Below are 26,336 nucleotides of genomic sequence, written 5' to 3'. Positions count from 1 at the left end.
CCACTTGGTTTTCTCTCTTAGGTGTTCTTTGAAGTCACATAACTTTAGCTCTGAATAGTGTCCTGAGTATTGGACAAACAAGGCAGAGTTTAGGACCCAGGGATTATTTTTGTGTGTATGTTTTTTCTCCTCTTTGGCTTGCAGCCTGTGACAGCTGACCGAAAATCAATGAAGTGTACTTTAAGAAGCTTCACAGTGGTGCAAGATAAGGCTCAAAAGCGATTCTCCTTGTTCCCAGCCTATTAGCCCTCCTGGTTTAGTATTGTTTCGCTGTAACTGGGTTCTCAGATGGAAATGGTTTGCCTCTGAAGATCAAGACATCCAGCACGAAATGTGGCTGCGATAATGGGGGTGCTAGATGTTATTACAGTCTCTCTCCTTCTTTGTGCTCGCAATTCAGGTAGGTGCAATTTTTTTCCAAGTTAAATATACAACCAGGAAAAAATGTGGCAGCTCTCAAGACTACTCGCAACCACACACTGATGTGTTTGTGTGCAAAAAATAAGCTCACTGGGTCTTACTGGGGAAGCTTATTTGAAATACTTAATGTGTTGTGTGAGTATGCGCTTGTGTGTGCATATATAAAGAGAGAGAGAAAAAGAAGGACCTATACACACACTAAAAAAAACCCTACAATCTATACTTAGTAGTTCTCAGCTCACTTTGGTGATACTGTCTTGGACTTCATCTTCCGAGCAAGTATTTCCTCTCTGAAAAGACTTTGAATAATTGCGATATTATAACCTTCACTTTCATTTCAGCACACAACAACTAATAATAAAACAACTGGAGTTTGTGGTTGATTTATCTCACATAGGCAGTATACACAGTGCGTTCCGTAGAAAATATCAGCAAAAGACAGATTGCAAGTGCAATCCTATCCCATGCTTGAACTACTCCGAAACAAATCATATTGAGTTGCATCCTAAATTTAGGTGAAGAAACACTGAGGAGGAAGAGAAGCAAGGGTATTGAAGGATAAATACAGTCCTAATGTGCATCCTTGTTTTCTTCTCAAAGCCCCAGCTGTCAGGGATCAGATTTTTTGAGAGTGAAGGAGGTTTGCTTTTCCTTAAATGGAGACACAAGAAGGTTTAGTCAGGCTAGTAGAAATATCTAGCTTTAAGCAGAAATAGTCAAATATGATACCTATCAGTTTTTCTCTTTTACTGAATGCCTATTATTAACTACCTGTGAGTTGGCTTCCCAAAACTTCCCAAAATGTTCTCTATTTATTTTTAATTCTTTTTTTGTCCCCATTTCCTCCACCACTTAACAAAAAGCCTGGGAGGATATAATACTTTCCCATGTTTCCCCTTTGAGTATTAGGAAGCCCCAAGGCAGACTTTTACAAGTTAAATTGCCTTGTGAGAAAGAGAGAGCTGAAAGCTTACAGACCAATCTCCCGGTGAGTTTACTGAGATATAAATCCCATTTATTTTCATTGCGGATTACTTTGGGATGAGTGTTTGTAGACACAGGATGTAAACAGCATCCCTTCTGTCCCATAGATTTTGGTTTAATTTTATATGTAGTTTTACAGCCCTGAGTCCTCTGTGGAGAGATGGCGGGATATAAAATAATAATAATAATAATAATAATAATAATAATTGTTATTTGAAACACAACAATATGCGTTCACAGCAGACATTCAGCTGGCTGTTGAATTGGATCACACGTCAGACACTTCCCAAGTGTCTAGGACTGTGTGATGTATCGGCAAATAATGTGTGCAGATGCCAGTAAAGTGGCCTTCTGCAACTGGCAGATGGTAATTTTGTCAGCGACGATTGTGTTTAAGTGCAGGCCAAGGTCTTTAGGCACTGTACCCAGTGAGCCGATCACCACTGGGATCACCTTGACTGGTTTGTGCCAGATTCTTTGCAGTTCCATCTTTAAATCCTCATATCGTGTCAGCTTTTCCAGTTGTTTCCCTGCAATCCTATTGTCACCTGGGATTGCGACATCGATGATCTATTATTATTATTATTATTATTATTATTATTATTACTAACAACATAGGTACTTTGTCATATCGATCAAATGCTTGTAAACAAACTTTGTCATATGGGCAAATGCTTGTAAACAAAGGCAAATTTCTATCTGATTTGTAAGGAAAAAATTGTGCTCTTAGGCCCGTCGCAAACTAGGTTCCTGCGAGAGAAAACCTTGCTCGCATGTCCCTGACGTCACGAGACTCCGCCTCTCTCCCCGCCCCTTTCTCCGCCCCTTTCTCTTTGCGAGCGTGGTTTTTCCTCTGCTAGGGCAGCATTGCCCGCATTTTCTCTCAGTTGGCAGAATTCAACTGAGAGAAAATGCGGGCAATGCTGCCCTAGCAAAGGAAAAACCACGCTCGCAAAGAGAAAGGGACGGAGAAAGGGGCGGGGAGAGAGGCGCAGGCTCATGACGTCAGGGACATGCGAGCAAGGTTTTCTCTCGCAGGAACCTAGTTTGCGACGGGCCTTAGAGAAGGAACCCAGTTTTTAATACATTTTAATACATTTTAATAATATAATGTACTTTTCCCCCGACTTGCGTTATCAGGTCAGCAGCATCCTAGATCAAAATCTGAGATCTAGAGATACCTTCTGCTCACGTGTTTAAACACAATACATTAAGCACCAACCACAATTTTCAGCACATGTAATTCAAATAAGAAACACCAGATCTAAGAAATGTGAAAATATTACAGGACTCTAGTTGGAAATTAAGTTTTCCAAGCTCTGCACTAAATGAGTGGCAGATTTGTGCAGTTTTATTTTTTAACACTTTTAACATTATTTTCAAAAGCACATGGACATTATAGTTCAATTAACGAAAGTTTTCTAGGCTACATTTTCCACATTAAACTCTCTGCAGTGGCTGCTACTAAGAACTAACAGAGGTGTATAATTTGGAAGGCAGTGCTCTCACCTTGTGATTTCTCCTCTGCCCAGAAAACTGGAGAAGAGGATCTGGGACCTGATATCTAGGAATCATAGGGCCCTTCCAGACAGGCCCCATATCACAGGATCTGATCCCAGTTTTCTGCTTTAAACTGGATTATATGAGTCCGCACTTCCAGATCTGGCATAAACTGAAAACCTGGGATCAGATCCTAGGATATAGGGTCTGTCTGTAAGGGCCTGTAGATGTATAGGATCTATAGGGGACCCACAAAATGGATGGGGTTCATATGAGTCCCATAAATTGAGTGTTGTCCACCAGTGGTCTAAAACACTGCTTCTTAAACAGTGGGTCCTGATCCCAAATGGGGTCCTCTTAGCTCAATGTTGGGGTCATGAAAAGTTTGGCAATAGTAAAAGGTTTCTGAATGTCACCTACTGACTGTTTTAGACATTTACACAAATTTGTTAGCAACAGCGTGCAGTGTTTACTGTGGAGACTCTGCAGGATATGCTTCAGCTATACTTCATAAAAAGGAACATCTGTCCTCTTTGCAAGCCTTGCAAATGCTGATTTACTCTTAGTAAATGTTTGCTTTTTATACCTATTTTATATACTTACATACCTGGGGTCCCATTGGAAAGAGGTTGCAAGTGGAAAAGGTTTCAGAAGCCCTGGTCTCAAAACAAACAAACAAACATTAACTACAAAATACAACACAGTTATTCCAGAGGTTACAGAATGCTCCTTGTGTTTGAAATTCTAAATACTTACTTTCCTGAGAATTAATCCCATTGAAACTAGTGGGGCATGTCTCTGGAGAAACATGTGTTGTCATCTATACAGATAATAGTGGTAATGCTAATATTGTGAATCTTAGAATCATTGCTGACTTAGAGTAGACCTAAACAAATCTACCATGGGGGTTTCTTGCCAAAATTGTTCAGAAGGGTTTGCCCTTGCATTTTTCTTAGGCTGAGAGTGTGTGACTTACCTAAGGTCATCTAGAGCTATGATGGTGCAATGAGTTAAACCCTTGTGCCAGTGGAACTGCTGACCTAAAGACCTGAAGGTCATGGTTCGAATCTGTGAGATGGGGTGAGTGCCTGTTTGTCAGCCCCAGCTTCCCATGCAAGGACACGAGAGAAGCCTCCCAAAGGATGGTAACACAACTGGGCATCCCCTGAGCAGCATCCTTGCAGATGGCCAATTCTCTCACACCAGAAGTGACTCCAATTCACTTCTCTCTCTATCTCACACACCCACAAAAAACCTAGTGGGTGTCCATGATGGCTGAGTACGGATTCGAACCTTGGTCTACCACTTTCCTTTTCCAACATTAAAGTGACTGTGCCATGCAATTTCTCATAGTGGCAACACTTAGCAGTTATAGTGTACTTTTAATGCCTGCAAACATTTCACATACGTTATCTCTTTAATCCTTTGTAAATATGGCAGTCTTATGACCCCATATGCACTCAGCCTCAGGGAAGGAGTGAAGCAGAGGAATACTGACTTGCTTAATGCATCTAATGAAGTTATGGCAGAAGGGAAATTTGAGCTCAGGGTGCAATTTCAGTTCATTCTGAAAATGGTCAATAACATTTCCATGGAAGCACTTTCCCACTTCAGAAATATTTTTCTTAAGTCCTGGTTTGGACTTAAGAAACGTTCCAGCATTTCACAGATGAAACCAGCAGACATATGACCAAGCAACATCTGAATTTAAGATGGAAAAAATATTATTAAGAAAGCCTCAACACACAAGCCAGCTATTTTCCTTTTGTCTGAGTTGACAGGGAAGGGCAAGAATCTGCCTTTCCTCTCCTCCTCAGCTGACTCAATTGAGGAAAAACTACATTTGCTCATTGAAATCAATTTGTAGTAACTGAAGTAACCTAAGAGCAAAAGGGAAAGTGGAGAGCAAGGGGCTGTGGTTGTGCAATGAGTTAAACAGCAGAGTTGTTGAACTTGCTGACCAGAAGGTTGGTGGTTCAAATCCACGGGTCAGGGTGAGCTTCCACTGTTAGCCCCAGCTTCTGCCAATCTAGCAGTTTTAAAACATGTGAGTAGATCAATAGGTATTACATCGGTGGGGAGTAGATGGCTCTCCATTCAGTCATGCTAGCCATGTGACTTTGGAGGCATCTATGGACAATGCTGGCTTAGAAATGGAGATGAGCACCACCTCACAGAGCTGGGGATGAAAGGGGAAGCCTTTACCTTTATCTGTGTATCATTATTTTGAGGCATTGAATGTTTGCCTTTGTGTCTAAATATGCTGGAATTGGGCTGAATGCAAATAAAGTATTATTATTATTATTATTATTATTATTATCATTATTACATTATAACACATAGCCTGTTGTCAACCTTTGCAACCCGAAAGACAGTTGCATCTGTCAAGTAGGAAAATAAGGTACCACCTTAAAGTGTGGGGAGGCAAAATTAACTGATTTATGAGGCCATAAAGAAGACTCCAGCAAAGCATTCCAGCGGGGAAGCATGCGGGGAATGCGGAAGTGCTTCATCAGTGTCGTAGATGGATGATGAAAGCGACAGCTCCCCTGGTGGCCAGAAAAAGTTAAATAGCCACTTTATATGTCCGTATGTGTTTGTATGTCAAAAATTGGCATGGAATGTTTGCCATATATGTGTACACTGTAATCCGCCCTGAGAAGCGCGGAATATAAAAGCTGTAAATAAATAAATATTATTAACTACGGCATTTTAAAAGAAGCTGGAAAAAGTGGGATGAGAGAGGATTAATAGGAACGATTCTCTGCCAAAATAATAATAATAATAATAATAATAATAATAATAATAAAGCCTTATTTATACCCCGTCACCATCTCCCCAAGGTACTTGGATTGGCTTACATGAGGCCAAGCCCAACAACACATCAATATAAACAAAAACAATAAATACAATACAATTAATATAAATCGCATATAAACAATAAACAATAGCACACAAGGATTTAAAAACCTATGGCCGGGCCAAACGTAATAATTTAAAATTAAAAAAATAAACACTGGGCATGAACAAAGTAGGATGTATCTGGTATAGGGTTTTAAAAGAAATGAGGGACTGCAGTCGGAATATACATACCAATAGTTACTAGGCATATTTTCTATTTATACCTATAACATGTTGGAAGGGTAATCATTTATAGCAGAGTGAGCTTATAGTGGAAATTCTAGTGGAAATTGATCATACACTTCTGCTAGATGTCCAGAGAGAACACTTCTTTCCGCATTTTTCTATGCCCTCCATAACATTGAATATCTATGATATTCAAAGTTATCCTCGTATAGATGACACCTTGTTCAACGAGCTCGGTCCAAAACAAAAACTCCTTGCAAAAGGGGATGCACTTCTCCGAACCATCTGCATATGTTGTTTCCATTGGGTAATATCTTTAACAGCATTAATGGATCAGCCCTTCTGGCTTATTAAACAATATCCATTAGCACAATACCACAACCTTCTTATATGTCAGAGTTTCTGGTGTAGTGATTTGAAGATGGACCAGTCTGTACACAGTGGATTTTAAATGCACAGTTATTTATAAAATTCTGGATAAAAAAAGCTGATGACATTATTAGCTGGTTGCAAGGCTAGAAATACTCCATTTTAGATTCCTATTGTGGGCAGGATATTGCCGGCACTGAATAGTTAGTCCTAAACAGAAGAGAATATTAAGAACACATTGTTATTATTTCGATCTTTTTCTGTGCCTCTTAATTATTACAACACTTATCAGCACAGGACAGTCATCTTTTTCCCCCTTCTTCTCTCCCTTCAATTTATTTTTGAACCAAAGGATTAATGCCTTTGGGATGCTTCTCTAATACATCTCATGCATTTTTAAAATCCTCCAACTCCTCACAATGATTACATCAAATGGTATAACTCAAACACATTTCTTCATTTTCTACGGCTTATGAAAAAAGCTCTCTTTTGCTGGCTTAATACCTTCCTCACTTTTCTTCCCCTTTAGCTTTACACCACTTAATCTTGATCCAGTTTGGAATCATAATATTATAGCCAAGTACTTCTGCACCAGATTTGGATATAATTAGCTATACTGGTTATCTAACATTACATTCATGACATCTGGTATTTGCTATTTATAATGGTGTGGTGTAATGGGTTAGGGTTAGGTCCTCTGCTATCATTCTTCTTATGGCCACAGAGGAAAATTAAAGCTTGTGGCAAAAGTCTACTGAGTTTTTCCATGGATTTTGATTTTACTGTATTTGGATAATATCTCGACATTGATTCTCATTTTCCTCCTTATTCTCTTGCCCTCCTTTCAGCTTTCACTGTATTCAGCTCATTTGCTGAGAATGAAGATGCACTTTTACGGCACTTATTTCGCGGTTATCAGAAATGGATCAGACCAGTGAGACATTCCAACGATACTATTAAGGTCTACTTTGGATTGAAGATATCCCAGCTGGTAGATGTGGTAGGTTTTTGGTTTGATCTGGCATGTCTCCCTTATTCCATCGGAGCTGAATTAGGCCAGAGCTGGGGGTGGAGGGTATATGCAGCTGGGATGGTTGACTCTCCAACTAGAAAAACAATTAGAGAACAACTCTGGCCCTACTTTGAGGGCCCATCCAGACAGGCCCATATCCTGGAACCTGTCTCAGTTTTTACTGCGGTCATCCAAACGAGGCCTCTGGTAAAACTGAATTAACCTGAAAGGCCTGGGTCTAATGGGGTATTGGCAGGGGCGGCTCAACCCATTACGCAAAGTAAGCATTTGCAGTACAGTTGATTTTGCCCAGGGGCGCTCTTGAGGCACTCTTGGAGGAAAATAGACCTTGACATATGCGAGTTGGAGTTACTGGGATGTATAGTTCACCTACAATCAAAGAGCATTCTGAACTCTACCAATGATGAAATTGAACCAAATATGGCACACAGAACTCCCACGACGAACAGAAAATATATATCAGCGATTGGTGGGGGGGGGGGGGGGGGCAAAATACTGTTTGCTTACCGTTGAAAATTACCTAGGGGCCTGTGGGGACTCACTTCCAGGTCATCCTGGGACTACCCAGAGTCCAAAAGTGTGGGATGGCACCCACTCTCCCCCCCCCCCAGCTTCAAATTTACCCCTAAGAGTTAAGTAAAATGTACCTGGCCACCATAAGTTCCCTCCTCGTGTCCTCCTGCCATGAGGAAATGACAAGCCAGGAGACTGGGAGGCGGGATCCCTGCTCACCCTGCTCTCCTGGCATCTCATTTCCTCATGCCAGGAGGACATGAGGAGGGAACTTATAGTGGCCAGGTACATTTTCCTTAACCTTTAAGGGTAAATGTACCTTGAGATGCATGCCATCTCAATTTTAATACACCCCATCCCCAGGAAAGTCTGGATTTTTTGAGCGGAGAGGAAACTCAAATCCGCACCAAAGTGGGTTTTTTATACCCGCGTCGGCATGGATTTGTGTTCTGTCTGGAAGCACCCTGAGTTTACTGCAGCCTTGTCTCTACCTGTTTTACATCCTTCTGGGTCAAAGAAGAACTCTGGTAGACAAAGACGGTGGCAAGTACTTTTGTCTGGAACTATTTTACTGGTCAGTGCCTAGTGAGAAATGGCTTAAATGGGAGCAGAACAGAGCAACCAGGGTAGTCCCAGCATTCACCCTACCATTCTTGTAGCCCATTTGCCTGCTCATTTTATCAGAAAGGATTGGGACAGGAAGAGTTTACTGCCCCCATCTTCTTTTTTAAAACAAAAAGACATATAGGGAAGATGTGTTCATCCCTATTGGTTCTGTATTAGCCTCGAGTCATGAGATAACCACACTGTAAGGCAAAACCCAAACAGCTGGCTCCTTTTCAGTCGTGCAGCCATAAAAGGCTTAAGAACAACTTTCACTGGATGTAACTCAAGCGAAAGAGCTTTCTTAGTAATTGCTAAGTAGGGCTACACATCTCTTCCCACCATTAAATACAAATAGCAATGTTAACTGAACCAGGTGTATCATTAAAGGGTTGGTTAGTTTAATAACTCAGCTCATATAGGAACTCTCATGGGAAATAGGACTTTCTGGACAGCTTTGAAAGCATAGTGTCCTCTTAGGCTGAGCAGATGATGGGAAGTTTTGTTTCCTTCAGAAGAAACTGAAGACTTCTTATCTCCCTTTCCATAGGATGAAAAGAATCAGCTGATGACAACCAATGTGTGGCTAAAACAGGTAAAATATAAATGGCACAATTTTGTTTTAAAGATTTTGTTTTGAATACCTCATGATTGCCAAGAGTCTACAATTTTGATGGTGTCTTGTAAATATTTTACAACAGTATGGAGACAGGGGTTCTTGAATTAAAGGAAATATAGCCCCATTGACCTCAGTGGATATAAGCTGGCTTGCATCCCAGATACTATGGTCTGATGGGTTATGACTTGAGGATAATGTTGATTGATTGTCTATGTAAATAGGTTTAGTAAATCTGTAAAGCAGCATATGCATGCATGGCGGAAAATGACTTCTAACACAACATTTTCCAAACTATGCTTCTGAGTTACTCTGAGTTACTCAAGCCAACATGACCAGTACTAGTGAGATTTCTCAGGATGGCATATCTTTAGAGAATGTGTAGCATGTGCCCAAACTGGACAGCATTCTCCCATTAATATAACTGAGAAAAAAGCCCACTAGGCCTTGTCGAAATTTTGGGGAAACTGATGATGATGATGATGATGATGATGATGATGATGATGATTACTATTATGATTGAACACTACACATATTCCCACAAGCTACAGTAAGTGTCTTTGAGAATCCTGCAGTCAGATTTTGTTCAACATGCACAAACATCTCTAAACCGCTTTGAGTCCCCCTAGGGGTGAGAAAAGCGGTATAGAAATACTGTAAATAAATAAAACAAACAAAAAACAAACAAATAAACAAGCTTCATAGAAATGGATTGCAACAAATGAGCACATTCACCCATTAAAAGAGTTTGCATCAGGCTAATTTTTTCCTCATTCAAGAGATGTGAGCCACACCTACTGCTTTGGGACTCTGTTAAGTGCAGAGGCTGGACCGACAACTGCTGGTTTCTGTGAAGGAAATTGACACAGAAGGTGGGTTGCACCACACAGGGAAGGCCTCTTCCTTTGACTGCCATGCATTTTCTCTTTGTTTAGCAGAACAATGACATTTGCTTTAACTTGACTACTCTATGATTTGAGCATTTTAGAGTAGGCTTCATCCATACAGTTGACTCAGGGCTAGATGGGAGATGTCAACCACTGCCTTGAAATTTCATTTGTTGTTTTCTTAAGTCATTCTCCAGTGCTTTTACATCTAAAAAATATAATGAGACAAAGACAGGCAGACAATATTCTAAAGTCATCCCTTCATTTTCATTTTTGACTTTAATGGAACCTCTGTGTCCTCCATTGCAATTCTGTGGTCAGTTTCCAATAGAAGCTGACAACAGAGTTGTGCTAGAAGATCCAGAAATTCCTAGAGAGGTGATTTCTCAGGTTAAATTATTCACGTTTTCAATTCCATGGTGGTCCTGTGACCAGTGAACATGGAGAGCTGACTATACTACCAAATGGCCCAGTATGAAAACAATCTATTGCTGACTGTTTGTGGGAAAAGTGTGACACTTCTAAGTCTTATTAAAATTCTGTTGAAATCTAAAGCTACCCTTAAATAACTTCCACAAAATGACACCAAATAACTTTGTTTTTTTTTACAATTTATCTTAAGCTTTACTTTAATCTTACTTCACTTCAGATAGTGTGTTTCGTTTACTTTTCAGTAGGATGGTAATCCAGATTCGATTTAAAGACACCACTGCAAACCACCACATAACTGAGATCACAATATTATATTTTTCTATTTCTCACTTTTTTCTCTTCTTTTTTTCTTTTCCTTTTAAGGATTTGAATTGATTTTAAGGAAAATTCTCAATAAAGATTATTTATTTAAAAAATAACTGACATCACAATACATTAGTACTGCATTTATGCTATGAATTGAACAGAAATATCACGTACACATAAACACTCAAAAATATATGAAAGCAGAACCAGGCAAGTGATAGGTCTTGGAAAAAATGTAAAAAAAAAAGTGGTGTATATTCAGATTCCCGTCGGAATATGTTCCTTGATCTATCTTAGAATGGCTTTCTGGGTGAAAAGTATTTACAAGACATGATTGTGGTAGGATAGCAGAGCAATGCACTCACACAAGAGTAGCTTCCTGGTAAGGGATGGTGTTGGTTTTGGATGTATGGATGCTCAATGGCAACAGCATCATATCATGGGAAAGAAGGGGGAGGAAAGAGAGTGAGGTCAAGGCTGTTTTCATAGATACGAAAAGGCATCTATGAAAACAAATGCCACTGAACGGGCACTGCTATGATGGTGCAAAATATAACATTGTGTTCTTGCTAGCTTTCCAAGATGCGGGAAAAGCTTTCTCAGTGAAACGATGCCAAACAATGGGTTGGTGCGATAAGGCTTGATAAAGCTTTCCACAGACATCTCCAAATTCCTGGCTATAGGCTTGCTGAGTTGGGGCTAAGATGGACCATTGGCATTCCAAGTAAAAGAAATGCTCCCTTTCTTTGTGATTTGTGCTGCAGGACTGGGCATGTAAGAGTACCCTTTGCTCACTCTGTTGGCAAAGCAGGCTATGGCAGCCCTCGGGGACTATTAATTCTGTCTTGGAGGACACAGGAGTGATTAGTAATGTCATTCAGTAGCCTTGAGCTTCCTTCAGTCAATGTAGAAAGGCATTTTCCACCCCCATCTGAATCACGTAACTGCTTCTTGTTTGTTTCTTACACACAGTCTGAAACTCTTGGCTGCAAGTGGTGCTGCTTCAACTTCTTTTTTTATGGGCTGCTCTAGGTTTGCTAGATACAAAAAAGGACAGGGATCCTATATTGTCATCCTCCGGAGAAATGAGAGAGGCTTTCAACAGGATTAGCTTTTGTGGCAAACAGCACATTCCTAGGAATTCCTAGGTTCACATATTGAGGGGAATCCTTGGAATAGGTGTAGACTAGCCATGATTACTATTATTTATTTATTTATTTGCCATTTTTATATACTGCCCCTCTCAGCCCAGAGACGACTCGGAGCAGTTCACAGATTGGCATCAATTCGATGCCTCAACAATTATAACAAGTAAAAACAATCATTAAATTCTTTTAAAAAACAATAACATATGATATAAAAATATAAAAACCTCACAAAGCCTTATCGTGAGTGTCTCCATGTCAACTCATTATTTCATTGTGTTATCAAGTAGTCCTATGATTCCATATAGGCCTGCTCAAAAAGCCAGGTTTTCACCTTTTTTCGAAAAGTCAAGAGGGAGGGAGCTGATCTTATATCTCTAGGCAAGGTGTTCGAGGGGCCACTGCTGAGAAGGCCCTGTGTTTCATCCTTGCCAGATGCATCTGCGAGGAAGGCAGGGCAGAGAGCAGGGCCTCCCCAGAAGATCTTAAAGAACTAGATGGTTCATAAGGAGAGATACGTTTGGATAGGTAAGTTGAAACCATTTAGGGCTTTATAGGCTAAAGCCAGCACTTTGAATTGTGCCCAGGAACAAACAGGCAGCCGGTGGAGCTGGTACAACAGAGGAATTGTGTGCTCCCTGAGTGCCATTCCTGTTAGCAAGCTTGTTATTAACATATTTCTATCCTGATCTATATCACAACATCTTTTTTTTTTGATGGGGAGAGAAATAATTTTCAATCAAATTATGAAAAATACCAACCCTTGAACAATCAAAACCTAGATCCATTGAACAATGAAAACAGTTTACCCATGTAATTCCAATTTTTTTTGTACTCTTTGCGATCTTCCAAGATGAACAATGTAGCACAAAAACAAATTCAGAGGTCATGGAGAAAGTGGCATAAGGAAAAGCAGTGGAGAGGATTAAGCACACATCATATACTCACAGGCTATAATTGATTATTAGTAACCAAAGCGTGTAAGCATCAAAGAGGAGGAAGAATGCTTTCATACATTATACAGAGCAGCTTAACTAGGAATTGCCAAATGGAATTAAAAGACTAAGGGCCCAACTATACACTGTGTGTAAATCTATGTTACAGCACTCCAATATGTATGTAAAAAGAACACTTGAGGGTGAGGATTTAAGTGGGGAGGGAGGGTGACTTCACTCTTTTCCTCTCTTGCCATTTCTGAACCTCAAATCGAACTCCAAGTACTGTATATATTTGTGTATAAGTCAACCTCATTTATAAGTCAAGGTTCATTCCATGGACATCCGCTGGGAAGTAGCAGCCAATAGTGAAAGGACCAAGGCAGTGACATCTCCAGTTCATCCCTTGTTTGTGTATCAGCCAGCACATCAACGACTTAAATCAAGAAATAGTTTTCTAAGATCTACAGAGACACCCGCTGGAACACCATAGCAAGCGAGAGTCCAAAAGTGGCAGGCTCAAACCCAGAACCTCAATCAATGGCTGATACCAAATGAGAGACTCCCCCCTGGGCACACAGAAAACTGGGCGACTTGGAAGGCGCTGAACAGACTGCGCTCTGGCACCACGAGATGCAGAGCCAACCTTGAGAAATGGGGCCACAAAGTGGAATCCACCACATGCGAGTGTGGAGAAGAGCAAACCACTGACCACCTGCTGCAATGCAACCTGAGCCCTGCTACATGCACAATGGAGGACCTCCTTGTGGCAACACCAGAGGCACTCCAAGTGATCAGATACTGGTCAAAGGACATTTAATCATCTACCAAGCTTGCAAACTTTGTGTTTTGTCTGTCTGTCTGTTTGTTTGTTTTGTTAAAAATGTAATACAACTGTCTGGTTGCTCCTGACACGATAGATAAATAAATAAATAAATAAATAAATAAATAAATAAATAAATATTCCATGGAATGGAGAAAGCACAAGTGGCGCTGGCCCCATTTTCCCATCCTGGCATTCAAAAAGGTCAAAAGTGGTGTCATGGTGGGGAGAATATAGATCAGTGCTTCTTTTAAGTCTTCTTGAGACAGCCTAAGCCACTTACTCAGAGGAAGGAATAATTCCATTTTTGCCAAGAGCTAAGATACAATATTTATATTGACCCATGGATAAGTTTTTTACCATACTTTCTAGACGTATACATGAGTATATCCAGTATCTTCTGTCCACCATCTCAACGCCTGGCCAAGGCCCTCATAGGCCAGCTCTAACTGGATAATAAGGGTGCAATTTCTCCAGTTTGGGTGGGGTCGGTTATAGGCAATAAGAAAAGGGTGGGTGCAAATTTTAATTAGCAAGGCTTAATTGATTTCTTGCTAGAACTTGCAATGATGCTCTAGACATCTAATATATTTACTACGTTATCTCTCCCCACCCCCCAGCACCCTTTCAGTCATTATGGTACCTAGTTTCATTTTCCACTCTGCTCTGTATCCTCCTTCTGGCTAGAAACAAGTTGAACAAGTAGGCTAGAATAAATATTCCTTATCTCCTGTCTCCTAAGTGAATTTTACTTTGATCTGGGACATTCCTTTAAGTTAAGATTTTTATCTTAATTTTGAAATAGAACGTATGCGTGTGCATGAGTTTGAATGGCAAGCTGTGAGCAACTGTGGTTAATAACGTTGTGCACAATGCTTGATGTCATCACCATAGGCTGTCTCTAGGCCTGAGATGATCCTGAATCGGCAACCCTAAAGCAAACACACTTCTTAAAAATGGTGTGTGTTTGTATTGCAGAGGAGTCTTTTGTGAAAGCCAAGGAACAGTAGGTGGGCAGAAAGAGGTTCTGAAGATCATTTAAGAGAAGGGGACATGGGGCTTATTTGTAAATAAGCTAGTACCGGCAGTCCCCAAGTTATGAGCAAGATAAGTTCTGTAGGTTTGTTGTTAAATTGAATTTGTATGTAATTTGGAACAGGTACCTTTAAACGTGTAACTCCAGCCACACACACACGCACACCCATACAAGCTTTGAATAGCAAAGGGAAGCAGTGTTTGTTTTGATGTCTGTGCTCCTGTTCAGAGGATTTCACCTCACTTTCTAATTGGACTTGTGTGGAAACAAGGATTGGTGATACAGCTTCAGGAGACACCTTTTCACCACAATAACTCTTTTAGGAGTGAAATTCTCTTCCAAGGGGTAGATTTCTCTCACTCTCCGTTGTCTCACCACCGTTCTTAACTATGAATTGTTTGTAAGTCATATGTTTCTAACTCAGAGACTGCCTGTATAGGATTAGAGACTTTTTCATACTACAATCAGCCCTTCACATTCACTAGGATTAGGGGCACATAGTCTCCTCTAATAATAATAATAATAATAATAATAATAATAATAATAATAATAACAACAACAACAACAACAATAATCCCAGGTTACAGCAGGATTACAGAGAAACAACTGGAAAAGCTGACACGATGTGAGGATTTAAAAATCGAACTGCAAAGACTCTGGCACAGCCAGTAAAGATGGTCCCAGTGGTGATTGGCACACTGGATGCAGTGCCTAAAGACCTTGGCCTGCACTTAATACAATCAGCGCTGACAAAATTACCAGCTGCCAGCTGCAGAAGGCCACCTTACTGGGATCTGCACGCGTTATTTGCCGATACATCACACAGTCCTAGACACTTGGGAAGTGTCCGACGTGTGATCCAATTCAACAGCCAGCAGTGTGTCTGCTGTGGACTCATCTTGTTGTGTTTCAAATAATAATAATAATTGTTGTTGTTGTTCATTCGTTCAGTCGTCTCCGACTTCGTGACCTCGTGGACCAGCCCACGCCAGAGCTCCCTGTCGGCCGCCACCACCCCCAGCTCCTTCAAGGTCAGTCCAGTCACTTCAAGGATGCCATCCATCCATCTTGCCCTAGGTCGGCCCCTCTTCCTTTTGCCTTCCACTTTCCCCAGCATATTTGTTTTCTCTAGGCTTTGCTGTCTCCTCATGATGTGGCCAAAGTACTTCAACTTTGTCTCTAGTATCCTTCCTTCCAGTGAGCAGCCGGGCTTTATTTCCTGGAGAATGGACTGGTTGGATCTTCTCGCAGTCCAAGGCACTCTCAGCACTTTCCTCCAGCACCACAGCTCAAAAGCATCGATCTTCCTTCGCTCAGCCTTCCCTAAGGTCCAGCTCTCACATCCGTAGGTTACTACAGGGAATACCATGGCTTGGACTAGGCGGATCTTTGTTGCCAGTCTGATGTCTCTACTCTTTACTATTTTATCGAGACTGGACATTGCTCTCCTCCCAAGAAGTAAGCGTCTTCTGATTTCCTGGCCACAGTCTGCATCTGCAGTAATCTTTGCACCTAGAAATACAAAGTCTGTCACGGCATCCACTATTTTCCAGTTGTCAATCATTCTTGTTGCCATAATCTTGGTTTTTTTGATGTTCAGCTGCAACCCGGCTTTTGCGCTTTCTTCTTTCACCTTGATTAGAAGGCTCCTCAGCTCCTCCTCGCTTTCGGCCATCAGAGTGGTGTCATCTGCATATCTGAGGTTGTTAATGTTTCTTCCAGCAATTTTCACCCCAGCTTTGCATTCATCAAGCCCCGCACATCGCATGATGTGTTCTGCATACAAGTTAAAAAGGTTGGGTGAGAGTATGCAGCCTTGCCGTACGCCTTTCCCAATCTTGAACCAGTCTGTTGTTCCGTGGTCAGTTCTTACTGTTGCGACTTGGTCCTTGTACAGATTCCTCAGGAGAGAGACAAGGTGGCTTGGTATGCCCATCCCACCAAGAACTTGCCACAATTTATTATGATCCACACAGTCAAAGGCTTTAGAATAGTCAATGAAGCAGAAGTATATGTTTTTCTGAAACTCCCTGCCTTTCTCCATTATCCAGCGGATATTGGCAATCTGGTCTCTCGTTCCTCTGCCTTTTCTAAACCCAGCTTGAACATCTGGCAACTCTCGCTCCATGTATTGCTGGAGTCTTCCTTGCAGGATCTTGAGCATTACCTTACTGGCATGAGAAATAAGGGCCACTGTACGGAAGTTGGAGCAGTCTTTCGCATTTCCCTTTTTTGGTATGGGGATGTAAGTTGATTTTTTCCAGTCTGATGGCCATTCTTGTGTTTTCCATATTTGCTGGCATATGGCATGCATCACCTTGACAGCATCATCTTTTAAGATTTTAAACAGTTCAGCTGGGATCCCGTCGTCTCCTGCTGCCTTGTTGTTAGCAATGCTTCTTAAGGCCCATTCAACCTCACTCCTCAGGATGTCTGGTTCTAATTCATTCACCACACCGTCAAAGCTATCCTCGATATTGTTATCCTTCCTATACAGATCTTCTGTATAATCTCGCCACCTTCTCTTGATCTCTTCAGCTTCTGTTAGGTCCCTGCCATCTTTGTTTCTTATCATACCAATTTTTGCCTGAAATTTACCTCCAATGTTTCTAATTTTCTGGAAGAGGTCTCTTGTCCTTCCTATTCTGTTGTCTTCTTCCACTTCCATGCATTGCTTGTTTAAAAATAGTTCCTTGTCTCTTCTGGCTAACCTCTGGAATTGCGCATTTAACTGGGCATATCTCCCCTTATCCCTGTTTCCTTTTGCTTTCCTCCTTTCTTGGGCTACTTCCAGTGTCTCAGCAGACAACCATTTTGCCTTCTTGGTTTTCTTTTTCTTTGGGACGTATACAAATAATAATAATAATAACAACTTTTTTAAAAAAATCTAGATCCTCCAGCTCAATTCTTCAGTCAATGTACAGCAGATGTTGGTCATGGAGTTGCACTGATATAGAGATACCTAAGTGAACTATATTAATCAAATCTGTTCCCTAGATTTCCCATTCCTACCATTACCAAATAATCAAATCCACAAAAACTGACCTACAAATGTGGAGGAACAGCTCTAGGGATCTCATCACATTGGGCTAAAATTGGCAGTACGTGCTGACTTTAGCACAGATCACCCATGAAGCTGGCTGGCTCCCATCACATAATGCCATGCCAGCTCCGTGGGTGAAGTGAGGTGGAGCCAGCACATGCCACCAGCAGGGCAACATGGGAGAGCTCCTGTGTTGCCATACAGTCTATGGGAGGGGGGGGGGGGAGCCACACACACTACGTGCTCACCAGTGAAGCGAAGCACAGCTGGCTGCCAGAGGTATGATGAGGTGGTATGTAATTATGTCTCATTACTGTCTTGGTTGCATCCTATAGAATTTTGGGATTTGTAGTCTGGTGAGGCACCAGAGCTCTCTGGCTAAAAGTTCTAAATGACCTTCCCTGAATTGCCAATCCTAGGATTCCATAGGATAGAGCCATTAAAAGTAAACTGAAATAATAGAGTTATGAGAATGTCATGAGATTGCTGTCTGTCTTGCTGTTGGAAACAGACGGGGAAGAGAGGTGTGTGTACCATATTTGATTCTAAGTATTGTTGAAGGCTTTCATGGCTGGAATCACTGGGTTGTTGTAGGTTTTTTCGGGCTATATGGCCATGGTCTAAAGGCACTCTCTCCTGACGTTTCGCCTGCATCTATGGCAAGCATCCTCAGAGGTAGTGAGGATTCTAAGTCACCATAAATTCTAATCAATTTTGATTCTAAGTCACCATCAATTGTAAGTTGCACACTAATTTAAGTACCATCAACTGAAAAAGCTATATATACTGTATTTCATCAATTCTTAGATGCCATCGATTATGAGATGCACAGTAAGTTCAGTACCACCTACAGAAAAACACCCACCTTTATTTATATTTCAAAAAGCACCCACAATTTTCAGATGCACTTCATTTTTAGTAATGTTTATATAGGTGGGAAAGCATATCTTAGAATCAAAGAAATACAGTATATTAAAAAATCACTCATGATTCTAAGATTCACCGCATTTGTAGAGATGTTGGTATGGAAGGAAAGTGTATTCAGAATTGAGTATTTAATTTCTTTTCAGTTTTACAACACATGGCACAAGTGCAACACAAAGAAGGTTCTGTGAAAATTCCTCAGGTACTCCAGAAATAATAAAGAGCACGAGGCAGTTGCAAAGAGGACGTAGGTTTTATGAGTCCTGTGCCTGAATTCTATGCAGGAAGATGCTTTTGTTGCCGGCATTGATTTTAGGTAGCATGCTCATTCTTCTCTCGCCTTCCCACAGGGCAACCTTAAAACTTATAAATAATAGATATAAATGGAGAGCTACGCTCTTTTCTTTTTATTACGGTAAGCAAGTTGTCATGCTGAGATAGTTTGAGTCATGCACTGCAGTATGAAGTCAACATTGAATCAGGGGAAAGAAAACAATTTGGCCAGTCTTTGTTTTGTTTGTTTTCTGGGTGGCTAAATCTATACCCTAAGCACCAGTACTCGACTGGGAGACCACCAATCAAGTATTGGTGCTTTAGGCTATATTTCAAAGGAAAGAACTGTCAAAACCAGCTCTGAGTATTGCTTGCCTAAGAAAACCTTGCAAAATTAATGGGGTCATCGTAGGTTGACAAGCAACTTGAAGGCACACACACACATATGAAATCAACACAGGAGACTTTGTATGAGACAAAAATAATTACTATCACTTGCTAATGTTTGCAGAGACCAAGCTGCTTTTAAAGGCACTTAAAACACACAGACATTTCCAATGGTCCCCTCACAACTGAAGGCAATTCAGAAGTTCCATTGCATTGTTTGTTTCGCTAATGCACTATAGCACCATGGCTTTAAAAAACGTACAAGAAAAAGGAAGAAGAGAATTAAACAAGAAACTCACTTGAGGGTAAGAATAATGTCACAGCTAATGCCAGGACAAATGTCTTTTGAATCTTTCAAAAACCCTGAGTACTACAGCAAAAAATTCTTGCAACCTCCTGATAACACATGTCCCATTTGGAGGAGCTTACTCTATCTGGGACAACCTTTCCCAACTTTTCAGATGCATTTGGGTTATAATTCCCATAACCCCTCAAATCCTTCATGGGGATTATGGAAATTATACTCCAAATCCATCTGAAGTTTGCTTTACAGGAGCCTTAGCATTTCTAAGACCTAAGCTGGTTACATTGAGGTTTGAGCCATATAAATGATTCAGCGCATACAGGTTGAACATCCCTTTTCCAATATGCTTGGGACCAAAAGTTTTGAGATTTCAGATCTGGATTTGGCAAAATTGCATGATGTAGCTTGGAGAAAGGATGCAAGTATAAGCACAAAATTCAATTTTGTTTCATATATACCTCACACACAGGAGGTTATTTATTTATTTATCGTGTCATCAGCAACCATACCATTGTATTACATTTCTAACAGAACAAAACAAACAGATAAAAAAACACAGATTTTGCAAACTTGGTAGTTGATTAAATGTCCTTTGACCAGTATCTGGCCACTTGGAGTGCCTCTGGCATTGCCGTAAGAAGGTCCTCCATTGTGCATGTGGCAGGGCTCAGGTTTGTATATATTGTATATAAGTTTCCTGGAGGTAAACTTATATACAATATTTCAATAACTTTCTGCATGAAACAAGGTTTGTGTCCAATCATCAGAAAGCCAAGCTGTCATTATCTTATGTGGACAATTTTGCAATAATTTCAGGTTTCATAATTCTCAATCAGAGATGCTCAATCTGTAAAAAATGCTTTTTTGTGTACCTTGCATGATTTTCATCAACCATATGACCATGGTTTGAATCACTTCTATAGCTGATTTTTCTGCTGTAATTATGACACTGCAATTTAGCTGCTTTTGTGGATTATTACAGGAGTGGATTGACAACAAGTTGTGCTGGAACCCTGAAGACTATGGTGGGATCACTGCCATTCGGGTCCCATCGGAATCTCTCTGGCTTCCAGATATTGTTTTATTTGAAAAGTGAGTATAAGAATTCTTGCACACAAACCACTATTTGTTTTGTCCTTAAAGCTTGAAGCCTGGCTGTCCTTTATATCTGAGTTCCCGGAGCTGAGATACACAAGATGTTCTACATGACTGTGTTCAGAAGAGATTGATGTTAAAGCTTGATAAATGTAATTAATTACATATTGTCCACAATTGGATACTTATCTCTTATTACCAAAGATTGTTGTTGCTGTTGTGGGCCTTCACATCATTTCTGACTTATGGTGATTCTAGGATAAACCTATCACAGGACAAGGTTGGTTCAGGGAAGGGGGTGTCCTTTGCCTCCTTCTGAGGCTGAGATAGTGTGAGCTGTCCAAGGTTGCCCAGTGGGTTTCTATGGCTGAGTAGGGATTGGAAGACTGATGCCCAGAGCCATAGCATAATTCTTATCAAAACTAGGGAAATTAGATTAGTCCCTTCTCTTCAGGTATTCCCGGTGAGTATAAAAACATGGCTCTTCAGACAGGACTTTGATACTGAGTAATGGTCAATGTGAGGAATCATTGATAGTACTGGCCCACACTTTGATTGATTGTTATGACAGATAACCAGCCGGCAGGTTCCACTGTGTTTTAGGAATTTTATGTTTTTCAATTTTTTATAATTTTATTAATGAGATTTTTATGTGCTGTTGATTATACTTATGTCACTGTATTTATACTTATGTATTGTTGTCTGCATATGGCAGTTGGAGTGCTTCTGTGAGCTGCCCCAAGTCCCTTTGGGGAGATGGTGGTGGGGTACAAATAAAGATGATGTATTGTTGAAGGCTTTCATGGCTGGAATCACTAGGTTGCTGTAAGTTTTTTTGGGCTATATGGCCATGTTCTAGAGGCATTCTCTCCTGACGTTTCGCCTGCATCTATGGCAAGCATCCTCAGAGGTAGTGAGGTGAGGATGCTTGTCTCACTACCTCTGAGGATGCTTGCCATAGATGCAGACAAAACGTCAGGAGAGAATGCCTCTAGAAAAAGGCCATAAAAACTTACAGCAACCTAAAGATGACGATGATGATGATGATTAGGGAGAGAAAAAAAAACAAAAACAAATGAACTAGCCAGCTTGAAATATGATTCAAAAATATTTATAACTTCCCAACTCCCTTTTCCAGTGCTGATGGGCGCTTTGAAGGTTCACTGATGACAAAAGCAATTATCAAATACAACGGGATAGTCGTCTGGACACCTCCAGCCAGTTACAAAAGTTCGTGCACTATGGATGTGACCTTCTTCCCATTTGACAGGCAGAACTGTTCAATGAAATTCGGATCATGGACTTACGATGGCAACATGGTTGACTTAATCCTAGTCGACGAAAACGTGGACAGGACAGATTTCTTTGATAATGGGGAATGGGAAATCCTGAATGCAAAGGGAATGAAAGGAAACCGAAAAGATGGACTGTATTCTTACCCTTTCATAACCTATTCTTTTGTTCTCAGGCGCCTGCCACTCTTTTACACTCTCTTTTTAATAGTCCCATGCCTGGGGTTGTCATTTTTAACAGTGCTGGTGTTTTACTTGCCTTCGGATGAGGGAGAGAAACTTTCACTCTCAACCTCTGTTTTGGTCTCCCTCACTGTTTTCCTCTTAGTCATTGAAGAAATTATCCCTTCGTCTTCCAAAGTCATACCCTTGATTGGCGAGTACTTGTTGTTCATTATGATTTTTGTCACGCTGTCGATCATCGTCACGATTTTTGTAATTAACGTGCACCATCGCTCTTCCTCAACCTACCATCCGATGGCTCCCTGGGTGAAAAGGCTTTTCTTGCAGAAACTCCCCAGGCTGCTCTGCATGAAAGGGCACGTCGATCGCTTTTCCTTCTCCGATCCCGAAGGAACGCTGAAACAAAAGCTGGCGAGAAAACATAAACATAAACATTTCAAAGACGGAGAAAAAGTCGTGATTGCATTCTTGGAAAAGGCTGCCGATTCCATCAAGTATATCTCCAGGCATGTTAAAAAAGAACACTTCATCAGGCAGGTATGTTAGAGGTCAAACATGGACTGATTTCAATCTAGTCTTTTCAGGTGAGAATCATGATGGTCAGCTAATGTGTTTTAACTTTTGTAAACAAGCATACACACTCAGGATCTTACAGTTGTTAAAGCATAACAAATTGGTGTAAGGTGATCCTTTGAAAGTACTTCATGGTTAAGAATTTAAGAAATGTTGAAGAATCGGGCCAAGACTTCCTGCATCCAGAATTTACTTAGTCAAGAAACGAGCAATTACAGGGAATCTGAACAAGTTGCAACCCATTCATCCTTGTCTGATGTGGCAGGGGTCATATTTATTTATTTATTTATTTATTTGGGCTTCTTTTACCCCACCCTTCTCACCCCGAAGGGGACCCAGGGCGGCTTACACAGTAAAGGCACGATTAGATGCCTGCATCACAACAATCATCACAAAATTACAATAAATTCACAGTTACCAACAGCTTCATACATTATTCCAATAAAATCAATAAAATCAATAAAATCAATACAAACCTAATTCTTCCCTTACATTGTCAGTGTTTGCTGTCTCATAGATCTGCTTTTAATACCATTTAATCATCCTGCTGGTCTTTAATTGCCTGGTTGCCCAAAGGCCTGGTCCCATAACCAAGTCTTCACCCTCCTCCTGAAGGAGAGGAGGGATGGTGATGCTCTGATTTCCCCGGGGAGTGAGTTCCACAGGTGAGGGGCCACCACTGAGAAAGCCCTGCTCCTCGTCCCCACCAGTCTCACTTGTGAGAGTGGTGGGGTCAAGAGCAGGGCCTCCCCAGATGATCTCAAACTCCGAGGTGGGACGTAGCGGGAGATACGTTCGGACAGATACACTGGACCGGAACCGTACAGGGTTTTATAGGTCATACCCCTGTCTCTGCTGTCAAAATATATTGGTGTGGCAGCAGGAAGCATCACTTAAATACATGTGCAAGGGGAGTGGACAACATATTTTAAGGCATACTTCCAGGGTAAAATTCTGCTTTAGAACAATGTGTAAGCTACCCAAGAGGACAGTTTGGAATCACAAATGTGGATACTATGCCACTTAATTTGGTAGGTTCGGTGGCAACGAGAGTCACAATGAGAACTACCAAAACTGGGAAGAGAACCTGTGATGTCCATCCGTGACCTGGTCCTAAATTATCCATTAGAACTGCCCCAAATCTTTTGCTTAACCATGTCTTACCTTCTGTTCGACCCATATTTATTTTCTTGTTACCAACCCCTCAAATAGACTAAGGCTAATAGAACTGCTCAATCTTCCAACGCAGTATGTGATATGTTATGGCTTCTCTCTCTCTTATGATCACACACATTAATGAATTTCATGTCTCTACATGGGCTTTAGTCCCTTAAATAGCTCGTCCAAACTGTTGACAGTGCTTATCGTTACAAATGTGGTCATTAGAATTAATCAACTCCTTAGCACAGATGGAGTGGTAGACAACACTACCAGAATGATCAGAACATGATGGCTTACTCTGAAAGGAATATGTTTTATTTGGATTGGAAAAAATAAGACTAAACATGAGTCAAAATTTGTTACTCATTTCTGAGAAAATGCTTGATATCAGCCAAGATAATTTAAACTGTTGAGTTAAATAATCAAGAAACTGTCCTAATTTAAATTATTAACTAAAATTTCTCCTGAAAGTTCTTTTTTGATTGATGATGCAAATCTGATCTTTAACATATGTAAATTTGCACCTCAGCAGAGCACTAGTACACAAATTCTTGGAGAGCACAGTTTCTGTTTATTGATATAGGTCACTGTGAAGAAAGTGTGACCCATGAGCTGCATGTAGAGTCCTGAGCCACATTTTGCAGCCTATGAGATTTCCCTCTGAGACCCCATGTTATTTTTTTCTGGGCTCTAAAGGTCCTAGCATCTCCCAAGTCCTCACAAAACAGCCAAAATCAGCCAAATAGGGCAGTCTCAAGGATGTCACATCACTTCGGGGGCATGGTATGGCCTTCATGTTGCATGAGAAAGGGTGAGATTGGCCTCTGCCTACTGTCATCCCAGAAGCTCATATCTAATTTAGGCAATGAGGTCTGCTTAAATACTCTAAAATCACCAGATGCCATCTGATCTTAGTATCAAATCAGGGTCAGTCCTGTCTAGTACTTGAATAGGAAATGGCCAATGAATGCTAGGTGATGTAGGAAGGAAAGAACCAGCAAAACTACCTTTCAGTGTCCCTTGCCTAAGAAAATCCTGTGAAATGCATGGCATTGCCGTGAGTTGACAGACACTTCGGAGGCACATTCACACACAGTATATTATATCACATTTCATGGGTTAATTGTCTGCTATTGTATCTGAAATAGTAAGAACTAAATCACTCACACAGACATAACAGCACTCAAGCCTAAATCCAATTGTTCATCACAGGTAGAGTAGATCTATTGAACCACTGGGAAATTGTCCAATCAATAATAATAATAATAATAATAATAATAATAATAATAATGTATTTGCCCACCTCTCCTCATGTCTCGAGGTAGGCTGCAACATTGCTAAAACACACATTCATCTAAAAACATTACTTAAAATATTAAAATACAGATTTTAAAGCACATATTAAAACATATTTACACAAAATACATATTAAAATACAGAGCAAAGATTAAACATAAGATTCAAGTTTAAAATTCACCATTTAAACTAGACCTAGGTTTAGTTGAATTGATCCAAATTGAATTTAGACATAGACTATTAAGCCAAAGTGTCTCACATGTGCTATTTATTGCATCAGGGCCAGCTAATGGCTACCTTGGGGTGGGGTGTGTTTATGGGCATCTACATGCCTTATATACCCAGCAGACCCATAGGAGGCAGCACCCAAAAGGCACCGGGGAGCTATATGGATGCAGATGGTGGTGGATCTTGAACTGAGAAACCAGAACTGACACCTCTTATCCCATCACACCAAATCACTTGTTTCTAATTAATTTTTCAATTACATTCAATTATAGTTTTTCAGTGTGCAAAATTTTTGAATATCCCATGTCAGTGTGGGCCTCCAGATGTTGTTTGGATGCAACTCTCACCAGTCATAGCCAACATAGCCAGTGGTGGAAAGATCTGGGACCTACATTTTAACAAGATATGAAGGGTTACAAATTCTCCAACCCTGGAATAAGGAAAAACCCAATAAACCCATGTCTACCTTTTCTTTTCTAGGTCGTACAAGACTGGAAGTTTGTTGCTCAGGTTCTTGATCGCATCTTCCTGTGGCTATTTTTGGTGGTATCTGTGATGGGCTCTGTTCTCATATTTACTCCTGCATTGAAGATGTGGTTGCACAGTGGTTTGTAGATCATGTTGTCTTCCTATGTGCAAATCTGCTTAACGGAAGGATGGAAGCAGAGTGCCAAAGCTGATCTTTCACTAATGTCCAAATACCTACTGAGAAGACTCAAAATGTCACTGCCATTTGTAGGAAATCAGTGTTTACCCTGATAAAGTTTTAAGGCTGAATCTTGTGCCTGTTGTCCTGAGAGTAAGTCCCATTCAACTTACTAGGGAATTAAGCATACTTAGATGTGTACAGGATTGCACTTTTGAATGGTTGCACACATGAAGAGTTCA

At 40.7% G+C, this 26,336-nt stretch overlaps 1 protein-coding gene across 1 annotated transcript; it reads left to right on the top strand.

Annotated features, from left to right (window-relative positions):
- On the top strand, positions 1 to 26,300 carry CHRNB3 (cholinergic receptor nicotinic beta 3 subunit). Its single transcript, XM_060763695.2, has 6 exons — positions 1 to 400; positions 7,209 to 7,360; positions 9,060 to 9,104; positions 20,603 to 20,712; positions 21,854 to 22,727; positions 25,929 to 26,300. Exons 1-6 carry the CDS (start codon positions 346 to 348, stop codon positions 26,061 to 26,063), a joined length of 1,371 nt encoding a protein of 456 aa, XP_060619678.2. The 5' UTR covers positions 1 to 345; the 3' UTR covers positions 26,064 to 26,300.
- The last annotated feature ends 36 nt before the right edge of the window (positions 26,301 to 26,336 follow it).

Source organism: Anolis sagrei, chromosome 2, assembly GCF_037176765.1.
Source record: "Anolis sagrei isolate rAnoSag1 chromosome 2, rAnoSag1.mat, whole genome shotgun sequence".
Taxonomy (NCBI): domain Eukaryota; kingdom Metazoa; phylum Chordata; class Lepidosauria; order Squamata; family Dactyloidae; genus Anolis; species Anolis sagrei.
Note: the sequence above shows the minus strand (reverse complement) of the source record. Positions and strands in the feature narration are given on the sequence as shown.

Excerpts from the sequence above, each read along its gene's own strand:
- CHRNB3 (XM_060763695.2), top strand. The coding sequence starts at position 346 with ATGGGGGTGCTAGATGTTATTACAGTCTCTCTCCTTCTTTGTGCTCGC. Across the intron at positions 401-7,208 it reads TCTTTGTGCTCGCAATTCAG|CTTTCACTGTATTCAGCTCA; the intron begins GTAGGTGCAATT and ends CCCTCCTTTCAG. Across the intron at positions 22,728-25,928 it reads AAGAACACTTCATCAGGCAG|GTCGTACAAGACTGGAAGTT; the intron begins GTATGTTAGAGG and ends TTTCTTTTCTAG.